Here is a 24,298-nt window from a genome sequence, read left to right as displayed (position 1 = left end):
GCCCTTATTCACACGACAGGGTTTCCCGGCCGTGTGACGGCCGTTCAAAAAAACGTCCGTCAAACGGCTGCAGTAGGAACAATAGACCCCTAATGAGGCTATTCACACGACCGATTTTTTTGATGGCCCGGGAAACCTGGCCGTCAAAAAATGGGAAATGCCCTATTTTCGCTCGGCTCCCATAGAAGTCTATGGGGCCGGGTAATACACGGCCATCAATTGAATGTGCTCCAAGTGACGGCCGTGTCTTCAGTCGCTCGCTCTCTCTCCTTCTCCTCACAGTGCGAAGTGCATGTGAGGAGGAGGAGGGTATGTCTTTTGCTCACTGTAGGAGCTTTGGCAACGCTGTGGCCGGGGATTGAGGATTCTGCTCCAGCAGAAGTCACTGACTTCACTGTGTCCATATATGGACACAGTGAAGTCAGGGACTTCTGAAGCAGAATCCCCGGCGATGTGTCCATATATGGACAGTGTAGTCACGCACTTCTCCTGTAGCGGAATCCCCAATCCCCGGCCGGGGATTGCGACTCCTGCAGGGAGCAAAAAAAGACCCTCCTCCTCCTCACATGCACTCTGCGCTGTGAGGAGGAGGAGAGAGTGTGCGAGCGACGGTAGACCCGGCCATCACTCGGGACACATTCCGGTGATGGCCGTGTATTACCCGGCCCCATAGACTTCTATGGGAGCCGGGCGGCCGGGTACCCGGCCGAAAATAGGGCATTTCCCATTTTTTGACGTCCAGTTTTCCCGGCCCGTCAAAAAATCGGTCGTGTGAATAGCCCCATTAGGGGTCTATTGTTCCTAATGCAGCCGGGTGACGGCCGGTTTATGAACGGCCGTCACACGGCCGGGAAACCCTGTTGTGTGAATTCCGTCTTAGCATTTTTGAGGAGTATTTTTAGCCAAGGAGGAGTAAGTAATATGCAGTAATTTAAATTAATTATACGTAGGGATACATGGTGTCAAAAATTCACTGTGTATGCAGGGAGACATTACTACAACTTATAACAATGCTTTCATGCATAAATAGTGAGTTTAGGTAATTCTAAACCTATTTTCTATTACACATTCAACATAAGTGTGGGACACCACCTTTCTTGAAGCACGAAAACTGGGGCCAGGGCAAAAGACCATGTGAATAGAAAAAGTCAAAACACAAATAGTTGAAATCGTGAAACTTGTCAAAAAGGGTATGTTCCCCGTCTGTCACCCCCAGACATGCATTTTATTTAGACTGCGCAAATCTGTGGTTCAGGAACGCGCGGTATAGCACTGCTTAACCCCTTCCCTCCGCAGCCATTTTCCGGATTTTCACTTTTCTGTTTATTCCTCCCCACCTTCCAAAAGCCATAAATTTATTTTTCCATCAATATTGCAGTATGAGGGCTTGTTTTTCGTGGGACGAGTTGTAGATTTTCACAGCACCATTTTTTTGTACCATGTAATCTAGTGGGAAACGAGAAAAAAATAATATGTGGGGTGGAATAGGGGAAAAAAAAACATTGATTCCTCAATCTTTCGGGTGGTTTTGTTTTTACGGCGTTCACCGTGCGGTAAAAACTGCATGTTCACTTTATTCTGCGGGTCAATATGATTACAGCGATACCAAATTGATATTGTTTTCTTTGTTTTACTACTTTTACAAGTAAAAAAACTGATTGTTAAGGCAGGGCTTCATAGGAGTACAAAGATGGCGGACCTGGGGGCCTTCATCAGGCTGCCATACCAACCAACGGCACCCCCTGATCTCGCCGCGGGGGGGGGGGGGGGGGGGCTGTTGGAACGTTACAGGGGTCACCCCCCTGTTTTTAGTCATTTAAATGCCTCGGTCGCTAACGGGTTCAACAAGCGGGATCGCGCTAGTTACCCAGAAGTGTCGGCTGTAACCCACAGCGGACTCACTCGCTCTGTTTTTTTTCTTTATTTCTTTATCTCCATTAGAAATAAATATGCATCAGTGTCAGGTGGGTTTTGCACAGATCCCTTTCCAGTCAAGCTGGGTTCACGCATCGTGGCAAAAATGCATTTTTTTTTCTTGGAACCAGGACAAAACCGATGTGGTTTTGCCAGTTTGTGGCAAAATAATGCATTTTCACCGCAACTTGTGAACCCACGTAAGAATACATGACCAAATGGGTGAGGTGGAGAAAGAGAACCCCCCTGAGGGGGTTAGCCGCAGACATGGAGGAGGGGCAAATGACCACGGAGGATTACACTGTTGGGCAATACACACGGGCACAAAAACAGAGGCTGAGGGGAGGGTGATAAAGAGGCAATGGAGGATAACATTGTCGCAGGGAAAGGACCACAGCCGTCCTTGACTGGCGATCTTCTTACTTCCAGCTCCCTCCTGTGAGGACTCTGACGCAGGTGTTGTCACTGCAGAAACTGGTCTCCCTTCTCCTTAACCACCGTGTCTATGGAGGCAGTGTTGTAACTACCGCTGTAGCAGCAGTAGCGGCTGCTACGGGGCCCGCGGCATGAGGAGGCCCGTGTCGCCCGCCGGCACGGGCCTCCACCATGGCCGGAGGCTCCGCTAGCAGCCGCTATGGCTGCTACAGCGGGACGCCACTGAACAGTACGGCTACTGCTCTGCCATTAAGCAAAATACATGTATCCCCTATCCACAGGATAGGGGATACATGTATGATCACTGGCAGCGATAGGGAGAACGGGGGACCGAAAGTCCCCTGAAGTTCTCCATCACAAACCTCGGACATCCGGGGTCTGTGTCGGCAGCTCCGTAGAAATGAATGGAGCGCCGGTCCCGCTTGTGCGCATGCGTGACCAGCGCTCCATTCATTTCTACAGAGCTGCGCAGACGCCGGAAGTCAGAGGTTAGTCATGGAGAACTTCAGGGGGACTTTCGGTCCCCCGTTCTCCCTATCGCTGCCAGCGATCACACATGTCTCCCCTATCCTGTGGATAGGGGATACATGTCTTTTATTAGGACACACTGTAGGTCGCATTTTTTTGGGAGGGGGATGCTGTATGGCGTTCCCTACAGGGGGGGGGGGGCTGTATGGCGTTCCCTACAGGGGGGGACGCTGTATGGCGTTCCCTACAGGGGGGGACGCTGTATGGCGTTCCCTACAGGGGGGGACGCTGTATGGCGTTCCCTACAGGGGGGGACGCTGTATGGCGTTCCCTACAGGGGGGGGACGCTGTATGGCGTTCCCTACAGGGGGGGACGCTGTATGGCGTTCCCTACAGGGGGGGGGACACGCTGTATGGCGTTCCCTACAGGGGGGGCTGTATGGCGTTCCCTACAGGGGGGGCTGTATGGCGTTCCCTACAGACTCCCTGTAGGTAACGCCATACAGACCCCTGTAGGTAACGCCATACAGACTCCCTGTAGGTAACGCCAGACAGCCCCCTCTGTAGGGAACGACATACAGCCCTCCCCCGTAGATAACGCCATACAGTCCCCCCTCTAGATAACGCCATACAGCCCCCTCTGTAGATAGCGCCTTACAGTTCCCCCTGTAGATAGCGCCTTACAGTTCCCCCTGTAGATAGCGCCTTACAGTTCCCCCTGTAGATAGCGCCTTACAGTTCCCCCTGTAGATAGCGCCTTACAGTTCCCCCTGTAGATAGCGCCTTTCAGTCCCCCTGTAGATAGCGCCTTTCAGTCCCCCTGTAGATAGCGCCTTTCAGTCCCCCTGTAGATAGCGCCATACAGCCCCCCTGTAGATAGCGCCATACAGCCCCCCCCTGTAGATAGCGCCATACATCCCCCCCTGTAGATAGCGCCATACATCCCCCCTGTAGATAGCGCCATACATCCCCCCCTGTAGATAACGCCATACAGTCCCCCCGTAGATGACGCCATACAGTCCCCCCGTAGATGACGCCATACAGTCCCCCCGTAGATGACGCCATACAGTCCCCCCGTAGATGACGCCATACAGTCCCCCCGTAGATGACGCCATACAGTCCCCCCGTAGATGACGCCATACAGTCCCCCCGTAGATGACGCCATACAGTCCCCCCGTAGATGGCGCCATACAGTCCCCCCGTAGATGGCGCCATACAGTCCCCCCGTAGATGGCGCCATACAGTCCCCCCGTAGATGGCGCCATACAGTCCCCCCGTAGATGGCGCCATACAGTCCCCCCGTAGATGGCGCCATACAGTCCCCCCCGTAGATGGCGCCATACAGTCCCCCCGTAGATGGCGCCATACAGTCCCCCCGTAGATGGCGCCATACAGTCCCCCCGTAGATGGCGCCATACAGTCCCCCCGTAGATGGCGCCATACAGTCCCCCCGTAGATGGCGCCATACAGTCCCCCCGTAGATGGCGCCATACAGTCCCCCCGTAGATGGCGCCATACAGTCCCCCCGTAGATGGCGCCATACAGTCCCCCCGTAGATGGCGCCATACAGTCCCCCCGTAGATGGCGCCATACAGTCCCCCCGTAGATGGCGCCATACAGTCCCCCCGTAGATGGCGCCATACAGTCCCCCCGTAGATGGCGCCATACAGTCCCCCCGTAGATGGCGCCATACAGTCCCCCCGTAGATGGCGCCATACAGTCCCCCCGTAGATGGCGCCATACAGTCCCCCCGTAGATGGCGCCATACAGTCCCCCCGTAGATGGCGCCATACAGTCCCCCCGTAGATGGCGCCATACAGTCCCCCCGTAGATGGCGCCATACAGTCCCCCCGTAGATGGCGCCATACAGTCCCCCCGTAGATGGCGCCATACAGTCCCCCCGTAGATGGCGCCATACAGTCCCCCCGTAGATGGCGCCATACAGTCCCCCCGTAGATGGCGCCATACAGTCCCCCCGTAGATGGCGCCATACAGTCCCCCCGTAGATGGCGCCATACAGTCCCCCCGTAGATGGCGCCATACAGTCCCCCCGTAGATGGCGCCATACAGTCCCCCCGTAGATGGCGCCATACAGTCCCCCCGTAGATGGCGCCATACAGTCCCCCCGTAGATGGCGCCATACAGTCCCCCCGTAGATGGCGCCATACAGTCCCCCCGTAGATGGCGCCATACAGTCCCCCCGTAGATGGCGCCATACAGTCCCCCCGTAGATGGCGCCATACAGTCCCCCCGTAGATGGCGCCATACAGTCCCCCCGTAGATGGCGCCATACAGTCCCCCCGTAGATGGCGCCATACAGTCCCCCCGTAGATGGCGCCATACAGTCCCCCCGTAGATGGCGCCATACAGTCCCCCCGGTAGATGGCGCCATACAGTCCCCCCGGTAGATGGCGCCATACAGTCCCCCCGGTAGATGGCGCCATACAGTCCCCCCGGTAGATGGCGCCATACAGTCCCCCCGGTAGATGGCGCCATACAGTCCCCCCGGTAGATGGCGCCATACAGTCCCCCCGGTAGATGGCGCCATACAGTCCCCCCGGTAGATGGCGCCATACAGTCCCCCCGGTAGATGGCGCCATACAGTCCCCCCGGTAGATGGCGCCATACAGTCCCCCCGGTAGATGGCGCCATACAGTCCCCCCGGTAGATGGCGCCATACAGTCCCCCCGGTAGATATCTACAAAGGGCTGTATGGCGTTATCTACTGGGGGGCTGTATGGCGTTGTCTACAGGGGGGGCTGTATGGCGTTGTCTACAGGGGGGCTGTATGGCGTTGTCTACAGGGGGGGCTGTATGGCGTTGTCTACAGGGGGGCTGTATGGCGTTGTCTACAGGGGGGCTGTATGGCGTTGTCTACAGGGGGGCTGTATGGCGTTGTCTACAGGGGGGCTGTATGGCGTTGTCTACAGGGGGGCTGTATGGCGTTGTCTACAGGGGGGCTGTATGGCGTTGTCTACAGGGGGGGTTTGTAAAAAAGGCACTATCTACAAGGGGGGGTTGTGTTACACCCAGGGGAGGGGGGGCCCCAGTCAAAAGTTTGCTATGGGGCCCAGTCTTTCCTAGTTACGCCCCTGTATGGAGGGTTAGTCCTCTGTCCTTTGCAGCCCTTCTAAGTCCCGGGAGCAGCCAGCACGGGACCGCCAGGAGGATCCTATAGACGCCATAGAGGTGCACACATAGAGCCTTATTAGCCCAATGTACTGGTGCCTGACTGAAGTCATTAGGAGCTGCCCGTCAGTGCCCTGCTGGCGGCAGAGTAGGAGAGTTTAAAGAAGTACATGAAGAAGCACCACTTCTTATGTACTTATATTACCTTTTATACTGTTCCACCAGTGCCGTCCTCCCGCGCAAAATTAACATAGTCTCATGCGTAAGAATATGCTTGAGACTTATTTCAAGGCGTTCAGGAGTTTTTACAGGAGTCAGTGACGCCTGCAGAGGTGTTAATGCGAACTCTACCGTGTCTGGCACCAAGACGTTAACTTCTTTAAAAGATCTGCTGCTATCCCACAAAGATTATTATAAAAAATCAAATAGTACAGTTAAATCTAAGTACATTTTTAATTTAAACGATATTACAAAAGTTTTCTTCTGCAAAGATTTTATTACTCAAAGCTTGTAATAACGCCCCCTAGGGTATTTAACTTACCCCTTATTCTGTCTTCACCTTCCTATGTGTTCAACGGTGGACACACATGCGTTGTTACTTCCATCGGTCCCCAAGTCCTCTGTGGTGCAGATGGATCCCTGCTGAGGAGCTGGTTTTCCCATACTCGGCAGAGTCTTTCCGTGTTAGAGGAGGAGATGGCAAGCATGTATCAGGGTATGTTCACACGCACTAATTACGGACGTAATTCGGGCGTTTTTGCCCCGAATTACGTCCGAAAATAGTGCCTCAATAGCGCTGACAAACATCTGCCCATTGAAAGCAATGGGCAGACGTTTGGCTGTTCACACGAGGCGTAATTTACGCGCCGCTGTCAAATGACGGCGCATAAATAGACGCCCGCGTCAAAGAAGTGACCTGTCACTTCTTTGGCCGTAATTGGAGCCGTTATTCATTGACTCCAATGAATAGCAGCGCCAATTACGTCCGTAATGGACGCGGCGTTCAAGCGCCTGCACATGCCGTTACGGCTGAAATTACGGGGATGTTTTCAGGCTGAAACATCCCCGTAATTTCAGCCGTTACGGACGCCCTCGTGTGAACATACCCTCACTGCATTGTCCTCCTCTGACAAACAGTGAAAATACTGCTTAGGCATAAGTCATGGGTCGGATTCACACGAGCGTGTTCGGTCCGTAATATAGGGACCGTATGCCGGCAGTATTTCCCGGACCAAACACACTGCAGGGAGCCGGGCTCTGAGGACAGTGTATATCACGGACCGAACACGCTTGCGTGAGTCCGGCCTTTTAAAGATCCCAGCACCTGTCCCTGGAAGTAAAACATTTCTTGCAGAATAACGAACAACAAGCAGAGATCTTGAAAACGATGAAGAATTAATACAGACAGATTATACAAAAAAAAAAACATTCATTTGCTGAAGTCGGACAACCCCTTTAACTTGTTCAGATCTCTTCAATGGGAGAAAAGGCTGCAATATCTGTGAATCGCCGCTAAATTCGTGTTAACGTTTAATAGTGAGCAAGAAGAAATGCTCATACGAGCGCTCCAGCCCCTTCAAAGCAGCTGAGCGGCGGGACCCTGGCCCATCAGCTATTGATGACCTATCCTGAGTGGGTTTTTTTGTTTTTTGTTTTTTTACAATAAGTTTTATTAAATATTAATTTGAAGACTCCCAATAATATACAGATATTTAGTATACCTATAACGGCATAAAATGCATTTTCCAAAATGCTAAATCATTAAGGCCTCGTTCACATCTGCGTTCCTCTTTCCGTTGTTCTGCAATGTTAAGGCCAGGTTCCCACGTAGCGTAAACACTGCAGCATTTCCGCAACGCAATTCTGTGCGGAAATTCCGCAGCATTTACAGTAGCCGCAAAGTGAATGAGCATTAAAAAAAATCTCATGCCCACGCTGCGGAATAAAACCCGCACAAAAGTCGTGCTGAAAGTGTTCTGCGGTGCGTTTTTCAATTCCGTAGGATTATGCTGCATGTTCTGTGCGGAGATGCTGCGTTTTTGGCCCATAGACTTCAATGGGGGAAAAGAAATTCCGCAATGGATTAATGTTGTTGCAGTATTTACAGCGGAAACGCGTTAAAAACCACTGGACATCCGCAGGTGCGCATATACTTTGCTATAACCAATGTTTAGCACTAAATCCGCAGGTAAAACTGCTGCGGAAAAAACGAAAAAAAAATCTGCAGTGTATTTTGTGTGTGGGAACATACCCTAGGGCTGGATTCACACAAGGTCATTACGTCGGTAATTGACGGATGTATTTCGGCCGCAAGTGCCGGACCGAACACAGTGCAGGGAGCCGGACTCCTAGCATCATACTTATGTACGATGCTAGGAGTCCCTGCCTCGCTGCCGGACAACTGTCCCGTACTGAAAACATGATTACAGTACGGGACAGTTGTCTGGTAGCAAGGCAGGGACTCCTAGCATCGTACATAACTATAATGCTTGGAGCCCGGCTCCCTGCACTGTGTTCGGTCCGGGACTTGCGGCCGAAATACGTCCGTCAATTACGGACGTGATGACCTCGTGTGAATCCAGCGTAAATGTACTAGGCAGAAAATCTTTGGCCAAATGTGTGAAAATGTCTAGATGACAGCATGTTCATCCCTATTCTTTGTGGATTACATTATCACTGATGGAAGATACATTGAGCCTGTATGGCAGTCCACAGAGGCCGTACGGCTCATTAGGTGCCAGAAGTACGTAGATATTCTCCCGTAAAACTAGGAGTCTGATGAAGACCTTTATAGGGGCCCTATTATGGCTCTGTACAAAAAAGTTACATAGTGCGGTTGGAAAAACACACATGTCCATCAAGTTCAGCCAAGGAATGGAAAAGGGAAGGAAAAATGTTCTACACATAGGAGCTAATACTTTTTTGTTCTAGGAAATTATCTAAACCTTTTTTTTAAAGCCATCTACTGTCCCTGCTGTGACCAGCTCCTGCGGTAGGCTATTCCATAAATTCACAGTTCTCACAGTAAAGAAGGCTTGTCCAGAGGGAGGGAGTGCCCCCTTGTTTTTTGAGGGGGTTTTTACATGGGACAGGATTTCACCATATTTTTTGTATGTGCCATTAATATATTTATATAAGTTAATCATGTCCCCCCTTAGGCTTCATGTACACGACCGTGCTCGTAATTATGACTCGTATTTACGAGCACGGGCGGGCACGGCCGGCCACGTGCAGCCGGCCGCTTTTGCGAGCCGTGCTCCCATTATAAAGTATAGGAGCACGGCCCGTAAAATGAAAAAATAGAACATGTTCTATTTTTTTAACGGCATGGGCACCTTCCCGTGAGAAAACGGGAAGGTGCCCGTGACTAACAGAAGTCTATGGGCCCGTTATTGCGGGTCGTAATTACGACCCGCAATAACGGGTGTTTTTACGGTCGTGTGCATGAGGCCTAAGTCGTCTTTTTTCAAGGCTGAATAGGTTTAGTTCTTTTAATCTTTCCTCATAACTTAGATTCTCCATGCCCCTTATTAGCTTCGTTGCTCTTCTTTGTATTTTTTCCCAACTCCAGGGCATCCTTTCTATGAACTGGAGCCTAGAACTGAACTGCATATTCTAGATGAGGCCTTACTAATGCTTTGTAAAGTGGCAATATTACATCCCTGTCCCGTGAGTCCATGTCTCTTTTAATAATACAACGACAATATCTTGCTGGCCTTAGAAGCAGCTGATTGACACTGCATGCTGTTATTGAGTTTATGATTTACAAGTACACCCAGATCCTTCTCAACAAGTGACTCCCCCAGCGTAGCTCCCCCTAGGACATATGATGCATGCAGGTTGTTCGTACCCAGGCTACATTAAACGTAATTTGCCAAGTGGACGCCCAAACACTCGGTTTGTTTAAATCCGCTTGCAATTCGCGAACATCTTCCATAGACTGAACTATACTACATAGCTTGGTGTCCTCTGCAAAAATAGAAATCGTGCTATTAATCCCATCCTCTATATCATTAATAAATAAGTTGAATAATAGTGGTCCCAGCACTGAACCCTGGGGTACACCACTTATAACCGGGGACCATTCAGAGTAGGAATCATTGACCACAACTCTCTGGATACGGTCCTTGAGCCAATTCTCAATCCTATTACAAATTATATTTTCTAAACCTATAGTCCTTTATTTACCCATTAGGCGTCTATGGGGGACAGTGTCAAATGCCCTTGCAAAGTCCAAACACACTATATCCACAGCGGCCCCTCTGTCTAGGCTTCTGCTTACCGCTTCATAAAAACAAATCAGGTTGGTTTGACAGCTTCTGTCCTTAGATAAACCGTGCTGGCTGTCACTTATAATAGTATTTATTGTCACATAATTCTGTATATAGTCCCTCAATAGCCCCTCAGACATTTCCACCACGATGGATGTTAAAGAGGCTCTGTCACCAGATTTTGCAACCCCTATCTGCTATTGCAGCAGATAGGCGCTGCAATGTAGATTACAGTAACGTTTTTATTTTTAAAAAAGGAGCATTTTTGGCCAAGTTATGACCATTTTCGTATTTATGCAAATGAGGCTTGCAAAAGTACAACTGGGCGTGTTTAAAAGTACAACTGGGCGTGTATTATGTGCATACATCGGGGCGTTTTTACTTCTTTTACTAGCTGGGCGTTCTGACGAGAAGTATCATCCACTTCTCTTCAGAACGCCCAGCTTCTGGCAGATTACGCTGTGACGTCACTTCCCCAGGTCCTGCATCGTGTCAGACGAGCGAGGACACATCGGCACCAGAGGCTACAATTGATTCTGCATCAGTGTTTGCAGGTAAGTAGCTACATCGACTTACCTGCAAACGCCGATGCTGCTGCAGAATCAACTGTAGCCTCTGGTGCCGATGTGTCCTCGCTCGTCTGACACGATGCAGGACCTGTGAGTGACGACACAGCGTGATCTCTCGAGAACACGCTGTGTCTGCACTGCCAGAAGCTGGGCGTTCTGAAGAGAAGTGGATGATGCTTCTCCTCACAACACCCAGCTAGTAAAAGAAGTAAAAACGCCCCGATGTACGCACATAATACACGCCCAGTTGTACTTTTGCAAGCCTCATTTGCATAAATACAAAAATGGTCATAACTTTGCCAAAAATGCTCGTTTTTAAAAAATAAAAACGTTACTGTAATCTACATTGCAGCGCCTATCTGCTGCAATAGCAGATAGGGGTTGCAAAATCTGGTGACAGAGCCTCTTTAAGCTAACTGGTCTATAATTACCCGGGGAAGACCTAGAGCCATTTTTGAAAATAGGCACCACATTTGCCCTGCGCCAGTCCCTTGGCACTATACCAGTCACTAGAGAATCTCTAAATATTATGAAAAGGGGGACAGCAATAACTGAACTAAGCTCCTTAAGAACTCTAGGGTGTAACCTATCTGGTCCCGGGGCCTTGTGTACATTTATTTTATGTAGCTTGCACCATATCTACATTCATCCAATTTAGTATATCAACTGATATATTAACAGCACTGGCACCAGCTACATCAGCTGCTCTTTCTTCTGTTGTATATACAGAGCGGAAGCACCCATTTAGTAACTCTGCCTTCTCGACCTTGTTTTTTTTTGCATTTATATCCTTCAAGATTTTTTGGGGATTTGTTTTACTATCCTTGGCCACCTGCCTTTCATTTTGTATTTTTGCTGATTTTATAAAATTTTTACAGATTTTATTACGCTCTTTGTAATTTACAAAGGCTACAGCTGTACCCTCAGATTTGTATTTTTTTTAAATGCCCTTTTTTTGTCATGTATTGCCCCTTTCACAGAAGGTGTCAGCCATGTGGGGTATAATTTTAGTCGTTTATACTTGTTACCTATAGGAATAAATTGTGCACTATAATTACCCAAAGTAGATTTGAAAATGCAGCCCTCATCCTGGGGAAATTGGCCTTCTTAAAATTAAGTGTTTTTGCCCTCCCAGCCTGTGTTAGTTTTTTTTACAGTATAGGTAAAATGTAACTATATTATGATCACTGTTACCAAGGTTTTCACGAACATTGATGTACCCAACAAGCTCTGCATTATTAGAAATGACCAGATCCAACAGAGCTTCACCTCTAGTTGTGTCTTCCACAAACTGGCCCATAAAATTTTCCTGCAACCGGTTGAGGAAATGTCTCCCCTTTGCAGCTGAAGCCGAACCATGACACCAATTAATATCCCGGAAATTAAAATCTCCCATTATCACTACAGTACCCGCCTGTGCAGCCCGCTTCATCTGTTTATATATTAATATTTTTAAAAAGCATTGCAAAAGTCAGTTCAGGTTATAGGCTGCTCACTTGTTTCTTAACACAATGAATAATAATCTTCATGTATATAGCACCAACATATTCTGAAGCAGTTTACAGTAGCGGAAGTAATAAACAAGTAAAATGAAAAGGTTTCAAAACAAATGAACAAACAATGACACAACAGTCCCTGCCCAAAAGAGCTTACAATCTGGAAGGTATGGGAGATGGCAATCATACCAATTTTGTCCATGGGATCACCCCCACGTGTTTCTTTCAGCATTAAAGGGGTTTTCCTATAATCAATATTTATCTATCCATAGGATAGGTGATAAATATCTGATCAGTTGGGGTAGCGAGTTGAACAGGACTGCTGCGTTCATGAATGATTGTAGCGGAGCCAATCTGTTTAGTGCAATGCCAGTTAGGACTGAGTTACAGAAGTCTAGCTGAGAAATGATTAAGGCTTGGATAAGTGTTTTTGCGGTGTCACAGGTAGGGATGGATGCGGAAGGTGTAGGTGGCCGGATTTGGGCCTGATATCTAGGGAAATGCTTGTGTTCTAGATGGAGACATTGGGTTAGGATGATGATGATGGGGGGAACAGAAGGAGCACAGAAGACCTGACATTAGAGACAGCTGAAGGTCCCTCACAAGTGTTTTGTTTTGTCATCCGCATAAAGATGGTACTGGAAACCAAACCTGCTGATAGTCTGCACGACTGGGATTGTGAGAATAGAAAACAGCAGGGGGCCTAGCGCTGAGCCTGGGAACGCCAAGAGTGAGAAATGTGAAGTAAAGGGAAGAACCAGTAAAAGACACACTAAGGCCTCACGCACACGGCCGTGAGAATGATCCGCAATTACGGACCGTAATTGCGGATCAAAGTACAGACCCATTCCTTTCTATTGCCCACGGACACCTTCCCGTATATTTCCAGGAAGGTGTTCGGGCCGTAGAAATGACCCGCAAAAAATAAAACTTCCTATTTTTTTCTTTTACGGACCGTGCTCCCATACCTTTTTATAATGGGAGCATTTCACAGTTCGCCGCCGTTCGTGCCCGTAATCACCGGCCGTGTGCAGTGGGCCTAAATGTGCAGTCAGAGACAGGAGGAAAACCAGGATAGAACACTGTCCTTTATGCCAAAGGAGTGGAGAGTGAGAAGTATTGGGTGAGTTACCGTGTAAAATGTGCCAGATAGATCTAGACGGATTAAAAGTGAGTATTGATCACAAAATGGACAATAGCAATAAGCTGGAAATCCCTGACTATCCCATTCTTGAGGACACTTCATAAAATTAAAGAGATACGCCAGTTTGAGAGAATAGTCAGGAACCTCGAAAATAGGCTCCCGAAATGTGATGCCCATTGGTCAGGTTGGTCCTCGTAAAGATTTCCTTGAGACGCCTGTTTGTTTCTGTGGAACACCTACTCATAAAAGACGCAAAGTTCTTCTATAAAGTTAACTGCACTAGATTTGTCATGTTTTACTTTTAAGGTTAAATCTACTTTGATAACTTCTTCCAACTCCGACATGATATACGAATACTACTTAGAGATCATCCTTAACTAAGTTTTGAAACACAATAGTCTTGAAAAAGATTGTGTATTACATTTATGTCATACTCATGTATGTTATTGACTATACTGTCAAATTTTGCATTCAGTGTTCATTTGTTTAATTATCGTTCTATGTAGAAATGTTTCTACTACTATTGATATCATAGCTCTGCGAAGCTATAAGGGTATGTTCACACAGCTTATTTTCGGCCGTTTTTCAGCCGTACTTCTTGAGCTGTTTTTGGAGCCGTTTTTCATTGACTCTAGAAAAACAGCTCCAAAAACGCCACGAAAAACGCGAGTTGCTAAAAAAAAATGGCTGAAACTCAGGAGCTGTTTTGCCCTGAAAACAGCTCCGTATTTTCAGAAATTTTTTAGTAAGCGTGTGAACATACCCTAAGGCCTCATGTGCACGGCCGTGATTTTCGGGTCGGCCAACCACGGAGTGTCACCCGCAAATCGTGGGCCGTGCACATGGCCATGTCCATTATTTTCTATGAGCCTGGACCGCAGAACACGGCCGTAATAAGACATGTCCGTTCTTTCTGTGGTCCAGGCTCCAGGGCCATTCACGGACCATGGAAACCACGGTCGTGTGCATGAGCCCATAGAATTGAATGGGGCCGCAATTCTCCCGTGGATTCCGAGTGTTCCCGACCTGTGGGGAAAATACACTAACTTATGTCTTTTATTGACAGAGAGTTTAAAAAAAAAAGTGAGTATTGACTGACAAGAAATCATGAGATACTCTAGTTAATACAGTTTCCGTAGAATTGAATACATGAAAGCCAGATTGTATGGAACCATCAGAGACAAGTATACACCAGACGTTATAGAAGTTTAGAACGTTCTGATTGGCTTCCTCGGTGCGGTGAACAGGCTGAATAGAAAGTCTGGGAGTCCGTACATTACTGGCCCCGGAAGATCTAGCACCGATGACCATGCCTCGTTCAAATTTGCTCAGATCGCTCGATTTTTATCCCCCCCCCCCCCATTCTAATGTGGATTTACAATGAAACTAATCCACGAAAAATTTGCTCACTTGATTTTATGCTGCACTCCGGGGTCATGTGTCTGATCTCCATACAGGGAAGCTCCAAATCATGAAAGGTAATAAAGTGCCATTCAGTGTATATTAGTGAGTGTAATCGCATCGACTAAAAGTACCAAACAGGTGGCTGAAAAGAGAGCACATGGTGTATCTCATACTCCTTTTCAGTCTGTCAGTCTGATAGCAGCTCTGAAAGGGATCACGTGCCCTTACTGGGGAAGTTGGGAGGCCTGTTGTGACTACTGTCGGAATGGGTACCCACAATGACTAGTTTAGGGGGTAACTACCGTAAATGTTGGGGGGGGGGGGCTGCGATAACTAGATATGGAAGTGGCATGGTCTGAATAGTGGGGGAACAGTGGTTTGCTCTGACTAGTAATGGAGGGGGCCTGTTGTGACTACGTAACCCTTTTACTGCCAGGTGTTGTTGGTATATTTGATAGAATGCAGTCAGACTATGTTTACATGGTAGTGTATGCAGCGTACTTTCTGTATGGCCTCATGCACACGACCGTAGCCATGTGCACGGCCGTGATTTTCGGGTCAGCCGGGTGCGGAGTGTCACCTGTGAGCCGCCCGCAAATTGTGGCCGCGGCCGTTATTTGCTATGAGCCTGGACCGCAGAACACAGCCGTAATAGAACACGTCCGTTTTTTCTGCTGTCCGGGCTCCTGGGCCATGCACGGACCGTGGAAACCATGGTCATGTGCATGGCCCCATAGGAATGAATTGGTCTGCAATTCTCACGTGGATTTTCGGGGGAATTGCGGCTGCAAAAGCACGTTCCTGTGCATGGACCCTAAATGTACTAGGAAAGTGCTGAATATATACATAACGCCCCGTTGACCCGACATATTCCAAAAGAGTGTACTATATTTACCTTGGAGGTATATGTCTGGAAAAATTACCCATACTCCACGTTAACCCCTTCCCGCCGCAGCCCTTTTTCAGATTTTCATTGTAATTTTTTCCTCTGCGCCTTCCAAAAGTCATAACTTTTTAATTTTTCCGTCTATATAGTACTATTAGGGCTTGATTTTTGCGGGACGAGTTGTAGTTTTTCATAGCACCATTTATTGTGCCATATAATGTACTAGGAAACTGGAAAAATATTATTTGTGAGGTAGAAAATGAAAAAACAGCGATTCCTCCATTGTTTTTTGCTCTTTGTTTTTATGGAATTCACTCTGCAATTAAAACAATATATTAACTTTATTCTGTGGGTCAATACGATGATGGCGATACCAAATATATATAGTTTTTTCTATGTTTTAATACTTTTACAAGGAAAAACTAAGTGTAAAAAATAAAATTTTATTTTGTGTCGCCAAATTCTGAGAGCCACAACTTTTTTATTTTTCTGTTGATTTAAGTGGTAAGGGGGCTTATTTTTTGCGGGATAAGCTGTAGTTTTTAATTCTACCATTTTGGGGTACATGCAAGGTTTTGATCACTTTTTATAAAAAAATTTGTGGGAGATTAGGTGACTAAAAAAATAGCGAGTCTGGCGGTTTACTGTTATTTTTTTATTTTTTTGCGGCGTTCTGTGTGCGGGTTAAATAATGATATATTGTAATGGTTCAGACTTTTATGGATGCGACGATACCAATTATTATGTTTTTATTTTTTTTTACAATTCTTTAGGGGGAAATGGGGGTTTTTGGAACTATTAATAATTATTTATTTTTTTTACATGAAGAAAACAACTTTTATTTGACTAATTCTTAAGTTTTTTTGTATTAGTCCTCCTAAAGCCCTGTTCACACAGAATTTTTTGCCAGCTAAAAATTCTGCCAGGAAATATCAGCTCTGTTTTTTATTTTTTACGTGGTTCAGCACCACACGTGGTTTTGGCCGTAGTTTTTTTTAGTCTTTTTTTTTTTTTTTTTTTTTTGTTATCTCTTCAACAGATTGAATAACCGCGAGCGGTTTTTGCCGAAAAACGCATCAAAGTGGGTAAAAAAACGCGTCTCCCATTGATTTTAATTGGGTTTTTGAGGCGGAAAAAGCTTAAAGGATAGGGCATGTTGCTTATTTTTCCTGCGAGCGTTTTTTTTGCTCGCGGTTAAAAAACGCCTCCACCTCCCATTGAAATCAATGGGAGTCAATTTCTGCAGTTTTCCGGTTTCCGCGGGAAAAAAACTGTGTGAACAGGGCCACCTGGACTTCAATCAGCGATCGTTGGATCGCTTGCACTATATACTGCAATACTAATGTATTGCAGTATATTGTCTTTCTGACAGGCTGCTATTCAGCCAGAGGCAGGGCTTAATAGGAGCACAAAGATGGCAAACCTGAGGGCCTTCATTAGGCCCTCAAGCTGCCATAGCAACCATCGCCACCCTGCGATTGCATTGCAGGGGGCGGGATGAGCTCCTTGAGGGGGTCGCCCCCTCTTTCTAACTCTTTAAATGCTGCAGTCGCTATTGACCGCGGCATTTAACTGGTTAAAAGAGATAACTGGAAATCTGACTCCGGTTATCCACACCGATCAGCTGATTAAAGGAGCTGCAGCGACTAACTCCACGGGCGCTACGGATGTGGACGGCGATGTGGCTTGTAGAGTCAGCTGGTTGGTGGTGGTGGCAATCGAACCGTCACCAATCTGATATCAGGAAAAAGTATTCCATTATCTCAGTGTGGTGGTGTATGGTTTTCAGTATAAAATCACAGAGACTGTAATACATTCAGGCCTCATGTTTCATATATGAACAAGCAAGTTTTAATTTGCCCTTACAGTAGATAATGCCATAAATCTTTGTTCTTAGATCCTTACTAGAGTCAGACGCTGCGTAATTCATCATGGGACCAGAAACTGCACCGTCTCAGAATTCGGGCTGTAAGATCATGACATTTAGACCCACATGGGAAGAGTTTCAGGATTTTGGCAAATATATTGCTTACATGGAATCTCAGGGAGCACACAGAGCTGGTCTTGCTAAGGTAAGTGCTTATTTTATATTTTATCATGGAGGTCTTGGAAGATATTTTGGAGCAGTGGTAAATGAATTCAATGTTTTGGGGTACAAGGTATAGCTGTTGTAGAACATAGCATTCCATTAAAAAAATGTGATCCTATATCTAAATGCAACATACATTTAGACGACTGAACATTCTCAAATCTAGGTATGGGTATCTATCTAGGTATGGGTATCTATCTAGGTATGGGTATCTATGTTTGTAGTGCACATTCGACCTCTACATCTTTCCATGTATATTCCGAACATGTCCGTAGGCTTTAATAGACCTGCCGTATACCCAGAGTATATGTATGCCTTTTGTCACATTAGATGTAAACCTAGCTTTAATGTTGCATGTAACAACCAAGAAGCAAATGCGTGAGTAAGCAGCTTGTACATGATCACTGCAGATCATCCCCCCCAAAGAGTGGTGCCCAAGGCGGACGTATGATGACTTGGATGAGATGGTGATTCCTGCTCCAATTCAGCAAGTGGTGACTGGTCAGTCTGGCCTCTTCACTCAGTATAACATCCAAAAGAAGGCCATGACTGTGGAAGAATATCGCAAGTTGGCAAACAGTGACAAGTAAGATTTGCATCAAAAAATGAAATCATCCATGAGAAATGTTATAGATATTTGCTGAACTGTACATGATTAGAATAATTTGACTATGGTGTTTTTGTCTTCTGCACTTGATTTTATATTCATGTGAACTAATTACGAATGCAATTTAGTGACTTCGATAATGGCTTTAACTTTATAGAACCATCGAAGATCTTCAGAAGTTAACTAGACTTAAAGGCTATGTGAACACTTCTTTTTTTATTTTTATTAATGCAAAAATGTATCTTATTTTTAACAACTTTGTCTATAAAAAAAATAGTTTTTTACTTTTTGATATACAGCTTTTATGTATCCTGGATACATAGAAACTGTATCTTGCGATCAATCCCAAATCTATCAGGTCAGCGTGACTGACGTCTTTGGTGACAGTGGGTCACACAGAGCAACTCTCGCTCTGCGCATCCAGCCTGTCTATATATTACATGGCTGGTCTTTCATTAGAGCGCCCACTTAAGGGGAAGTGTTTGGCTAGATGCAGCTTCCCCTGGTTAAAACAACTGATCGCCTGGTGCTAGAGAACCCAGACCGGAGTCAATCAGTTGATCGACAGGTCGGCTTCTTTTTCCAAAAGAATTGTCTTTTTGCTTGCTAATAGAGATGTGCGCACACATACATTGTTGTGTAGAATATATTGACTGGCAATTGGTTTAATCACAATTTTCAGCTTTACCTTTTTTTTTTTTTTTTTAACTCCTAGGTACTGCACTCCTCGACATCAAGACTTTGAAGATTTGGAGCGTAAATACTGGAAGAATTTGACCTTCATGTCTCCTATATATGGAGCAGACATTAGCGGTTCCCTCTATGACAGTGTGAGACATTTTTTTCCCCCTCTCAGAATACTGTATCTTGTGATATTTTTCTTAAGTATAGTTTACAATTACCTCCCACTTTATCTACGACCGTTTTCACGTACCATACAATCACATGCAGTTAATTTGGTGATGTTGGCTTTTGCTTTTCATCTTTTACTTTTTCATCTAAACATCGAGTTGTTAGTGACATACTCTTGTGTCAACATATATCCTTCCATATTGGCAGGATATCCAACTATGGAACATTGCAGGGTTGAAAACACTGCTAGATATGGTGGAACATGAGAGTGGAATTATCATAGAAGGTGTTAATACTCCATATCTCTACTTCGGAATGTGGAAGACCACTTTTGCTTGGCATACAGAGGACATGGATCTGTACAGCATTAACTATCTGCACTTTGGAGAACCCAAGTCCTGGTAAGAGGCAAAATGCATAATTTCAGTACCTGTTAATACAAATATCTACTTTTGCTTTCATGCTATACTTTAAACCTACACACATAGCCTATTACCTGCTTGATTTAGACCTTATTAAAAAAAAATTCAAGTCTACATTGTACATCATATAAACATCAGGAGCCTTAGGGTGAGGCTATACGTAGCGGTTGCTGAAAACCACAGCCGCGAGCGGTGGGCGCAGATTACAAATTGATAGGTAATGGCTGCACGAGGTTGCAGATAATACTGCAGTTTCTCCTACTAAAACCACGCAGGTGTGGCTTTCGTTCGCAAGCGGTAGTCGCTAAATGTGTCCTCACCCCTATTAGTTTGCCCAGTGTAGTATTATAAGTGCTATAAGCAGAATGAAGAGGAAATTGAACAAGTGTAAACCCGACCATAGGCATAACGATTTTTGTTAAAGGGGTTGTCCACGACCGGACAACTGATGACCTATCCCCAGGATAAGTAATTTGAGATAAAGGTAATTGTATATGTACTTACCTTGACCATCGTTCTTTATACCATTCTAGTGCCTGAAGAAGGTCGCTTAGACCGAAACGTCGCACTCTGCCACTGGCATTAAAAACAAAATAAAAATTACCTTTATCTCAAAGTTGTGTGCCGGATACTCTCTTCTTACTCATCTTCGGGTTGGGCCCCTTTCCGTGATAAAAACCATATCCCCCCTCGCACCGCCCCCATTATACAGATACTAAACAGAAATTTGGGATGTAGAATTGGCACCTTTACAAAAGTTTGAGATGGATTCTGTATCATCATATAGAAGATATATGGTATATGATGATTTTCAGTTCTTATTATATTAAATTAAAGTATGAGACTTTCTTTTATGAAAACCAGAAAATATCCTAAAAAAACAGTAGTCCATTGGTTGATTGGGCATGAATATACATGTAAAATATATATCTTGAGTGCTATATATCACTAGAAGATACCATAGATATATCACATATTTTTTTGTTCAAGATGAAGTCTGTTTTGAGGCTTAAATACTGCTGAAAGAGCAATAAATGGGAGGGAGAGGGCATTCTAAGAGTACCTTTTACCTTGGTTATGCAAGCTGCATGACTGATAAATCGATGTTTAATTCCCCTGGCGCAGCAGTCGCAAGTGCCACTGAGCCAGGCACTTGATGTGGACGTGCTGCTGGCTTCTACTTACTACACGTTGCCTTCCCCACCCCTCTGCTCTAAATGAGGGCTCTAGCAGGCTCCCTTTCGGTCACGAGAGCCGTCACTAAGCAGTAAGTGGCACTTGCGACCGCCCCACTGGTGGAATCAAATGTCGGTTTCTCAGTCAGGCAGCTTGCGTGACCGAGACTAAAGGTATTTTTACAATGCTCTCCCCCTCCCATATAGCGCTCTTTCAGTCCCTTTTTAAATGAATTCATATTTTTTTCTAATTTGGCATTTCCCTATACATGACTCTTTACTGCTACATTTTTAATGCCTTTTATTTTTTTATTGTTTTGTATTTCACAGGTATGCAATTCCCCCTGAACATGGGAAAAGGCTAGAACGTTTGGCAAAAGGTACGTGCGATCAATTTGTTTGTTTATTTTTTCCATAAAGGCTTATTTGGTTAGCTAAACGTTTAGCTTATCACAGTAAATTGGAATAAAAAGGACTATTTTGGGATGGTAAGTTAAACCTAAGCTTACTGGCCAGTATGAAATTCCTGAGCTTGCACTCTAAAGCTGGGGTCTACAACCTGTGGCTCTCCAGCTGCTGTAAAACTACAACTTGCAGCGCGCCTTGGCAACTGAAGACTGCCATATAGAGTCCTTGATATTCAAGAGCGGAGGCTAGCCCCAACCACCCTCTGCTGATAGCAGCTTTCTCCCTATGCCCAGTATTTGGGACAAAGCCGACAATCAACCCCAGTGGGCAGGGCTAGCCGCAGCTTATGAATACAGACTGCTTCTTGAGAAAGTGAATTTTATAAAACATTGCTGATCATTGACAAGTAAGCAATTCAGTGTTGGAATCTCAGGGTCTCTGGCCCTAAGTTATGCTGCCCTCAGATAGGGCAGCATAAACCAAGTGACCAAACCTGGTGACCAATTCTCTTTAAGGCTACTGTTGCTATATGGGGGACACCTTATTACTATAGCATAAAGAAGGTTTACAGACCTCCTTGCCTTTTTAGTTTTTTGGGCTTTTTGTAAGTTATCTTCTCCTCCAGTGTGGCTTTTACGCTCTGGATGAGACTCTCTTTTCTACTCCCTGGTGGTTCCTGGTCTTTTTTTCACAGAGGTGCAGATAGCTGCTTCTGTCGGTTTTTCAGTGGTTTCCCCACCCACAAATGGCCATCTGTGGCCTTCCTCCCTATTGGGCGCTGTACTGACTGCTGAGGGTGGTGTCCTGGTATTTCTCTTTCTCCTGGGCGGTGTCTCTACAGCACAGACTTTCAGCTAGGCATTCGTACTGCAGCTTCACCTTAGCTGCAGTCGGTACCATCCAAGAGAGTTTGTTCATACATGCTCCAGCCTATAAGCTCCCCAAGATCCTCGCCCCCTGTTGTCGGGACACGGCACCAGGGGACCGGTGGGACAGTTCCTTGAGCTGTGTTTTATTTCTAGTGGGTCACTTTTTTTTCCTTTTATGGGTGGCTCCTTTCCACGGACACTTGTTTAACTAGTGCAAAGGTCCTCCCTCTCCCAGTATGTCTTTCTCCTGAGGGGATTCCAGTCAACATCCAGCACCAGTGGCATTAGTGACCCACTATAATTGTGGTCGCTGTAACACAAAGCTCTTATGCGGTCAGCCTACTCCACTATGCTCCCATTGCCTGCAACCCATGGCCCCCTAGTATAATGCACCCTCACAGAATGCGGCACCCTGACTGGGCAGTGTCCTTCATCCAGGATTTTGAAGACCACTCAAAAACTATGGCTCAGTCTCTGGAACACCTGCCATCCCAAATAGCAATTCCGATCAATTCCCCTGCGGCCTCTCCCTCTGGGGTCATGCAGGTACATAAGAGATCCAGGAAGAGCACAAGGTACAGGTCATGCTATTTTTCTCGTTCTTTACCAGCATCCACTGTTATGTCCAGCATCGGGAAAGCTGCCTCTCTGCAGGAATTGTCTGTCTTTCTCCCCTGGGGAATACTCTGACTCAGAGTTAGAGCAAGACACTAAAGTAGATGCTTTTCATGACACTTTACATGTTAAGTCTTAGTCGTCGTCCCCCCCCCCCCCCTCCTCTTCCCAGGTAGAGGTGTCTTTCCACTGTCTTTGGTGCCAGCCTCTGATTTTCCCAAACTCCTGCAAGTTTTAGGATCTCCTCCACCTAGACTCCAGAGGCCCTCCCTTTCGCCTGAATGTGCCTCCCCACTCGAGCCTTATCCTTGAGTGGGGACGACTACTTCTTTCCTACCAGCGATATGGCTGGCTCACAAGGATGATGCCTTGGTTCGACAGGTGGTGTAGACGGGATACAAGATAGAGTTTCTAACCCTCCGCCCCTGGTTGGTTCTCTCTTTCTGCTCTGCTTCAGGCTCTAAAGCACACTTCTGCTTTTTTTCCAGGCTGTTCACTATCTTCTCATTCAAGAAGTGACCATCCCCGTTCTACAATCAAAACAGTTGCAAGAATTCTACTCAAATCTCTTCACAGTCCCTGAAAAAGACGGATCAATCAGACCAGTCTTCGACCTGAAGAAGTTGAACTGCTTTGAACGCGCTCAAAGTTTTCCGGATGGAGTCCCTGCTATTAGTGGTGGCCTTGTTGGTACAATCTGAGATGCCTGCCTCCACATACCTATTGCAGGGGCTCACCAGTGTTTCCTTCGCTTCACTGTAGGTTCTCAACATTTCTAGTTTGTAGGCCTCTCGTTCGGGCTTGCTACTGCTCTCAGGGTCTTTACCAAGGTCCTGGCAACTCTCAGGGCGCTTCTACGCACCAGGGGAATCACGGTTATCCTTTACCTGAAGAACATCTTGGTGAGGTCCTCCACCAGAGAGAAAAATCTTTCAAATCCCAGGATCACCCTGGACACCTTGAAAAGATTTGTATCGAACATCAAAGAAAAAGAGTCGTCTCTAGTGCCAGCCCAGCGTATGGAATTCCTAGGCATGATTCTCTACTAGACAAAGAAAAAGAAGGATTGAATCCAGCGCTGGAGATTGGTGCATCTGATAAAAACAGGAAACTTCTTCCGAGTTTTATTTTCTTAAGTTTAAAAGCAGTGAAAAAATGATGAAAGCGGGTTTAGTCCAAAGTACAGAGGATGATTAGATGATGGGCTGTAGCCTACGCGTTTCAGACGCCTGCTGCGTCCTTCGTAATGGCTTGTAATGGTTCTCTACTCCAGGACAGCCGAGGTTCTCCTCCCAGTGGATAAGATCAAGGCCATCCAGGGTGGCTAGGAGAATCCAGTTTCCATGAGCTTCTGCATGCGAGTGCTGGGCAAGATTGTCTCGCCTTTGAGGCCATCCCCTATTTATAATTTCACGAGGCTTCTCTAAAGGACAATCCTCGCACACTGGAACAAATCCCAGGAATTCCTGGACTAGCTGATCCTCCTGTCCCCATGGGTTTGTCAAGATATGCTCTAGTGGGAGTCCTCCCCAACCTTTTCTCAGG

At 46.3% G+C, this 24,298-nt stretch overlaps 1 protein-coding gene across 1 annotated transcript in view; it reads left to right on the top strand.

Moving 5' to 3' along the window:
* The window catches only part of LOC142760640 (lysine-specific demethylase 4B-like), a 78,979-nt gene that overhangs the window by 12,873 nt on the left and 41,808 nt on the right, over positions 1–24,298 (top strand). The window contains exons 2-6 of the mRNA XM_075863835.1: positions 17,614–17,788; positions 18,216–18,391; positions 19,128–19,242; positions 19,472–19,665; positions 21,192–21,241. Coding sequence (XP_075719950.1) covers positions 17,648–17,788; positions 18,216–18,391; positions 19,128–19,242; positions 19,472–19,665; positions 21,192–21,241 — 676 coding nt within the window. The 5' untranslated portion in view covers positions 17,614–17,647. The remainder of the gene's footprint in view (positions 1–17,613; positions 17,789–18,215; positions 18,392–19,127; positions 19,243–19,471; positions 19,666–21,191; positions 21,242–24,298) is intronic.

Source organism: Rhinoderma darwinii, chromosome 1 (assembly GCF_050947455.1).
Source record: "Rhinoderma darwinii isolate aRhiDar2 chromosome 1, aRhiDar2.hap1, whole genome shotgun sequence".
In the NCBI taxonomy this organism is placed as follows: domain Eukaryota; kingdom Metazoa; phylum Chordata; class Amphibia; order Anura; family Rhinodermatidae; genus Rhinoderma; species Rhinoderma darwinii.
Note: the sequence above shows the minus strand (reverse complement) of the source record. Positions and strands in the feature narration are given on the sequence as shown.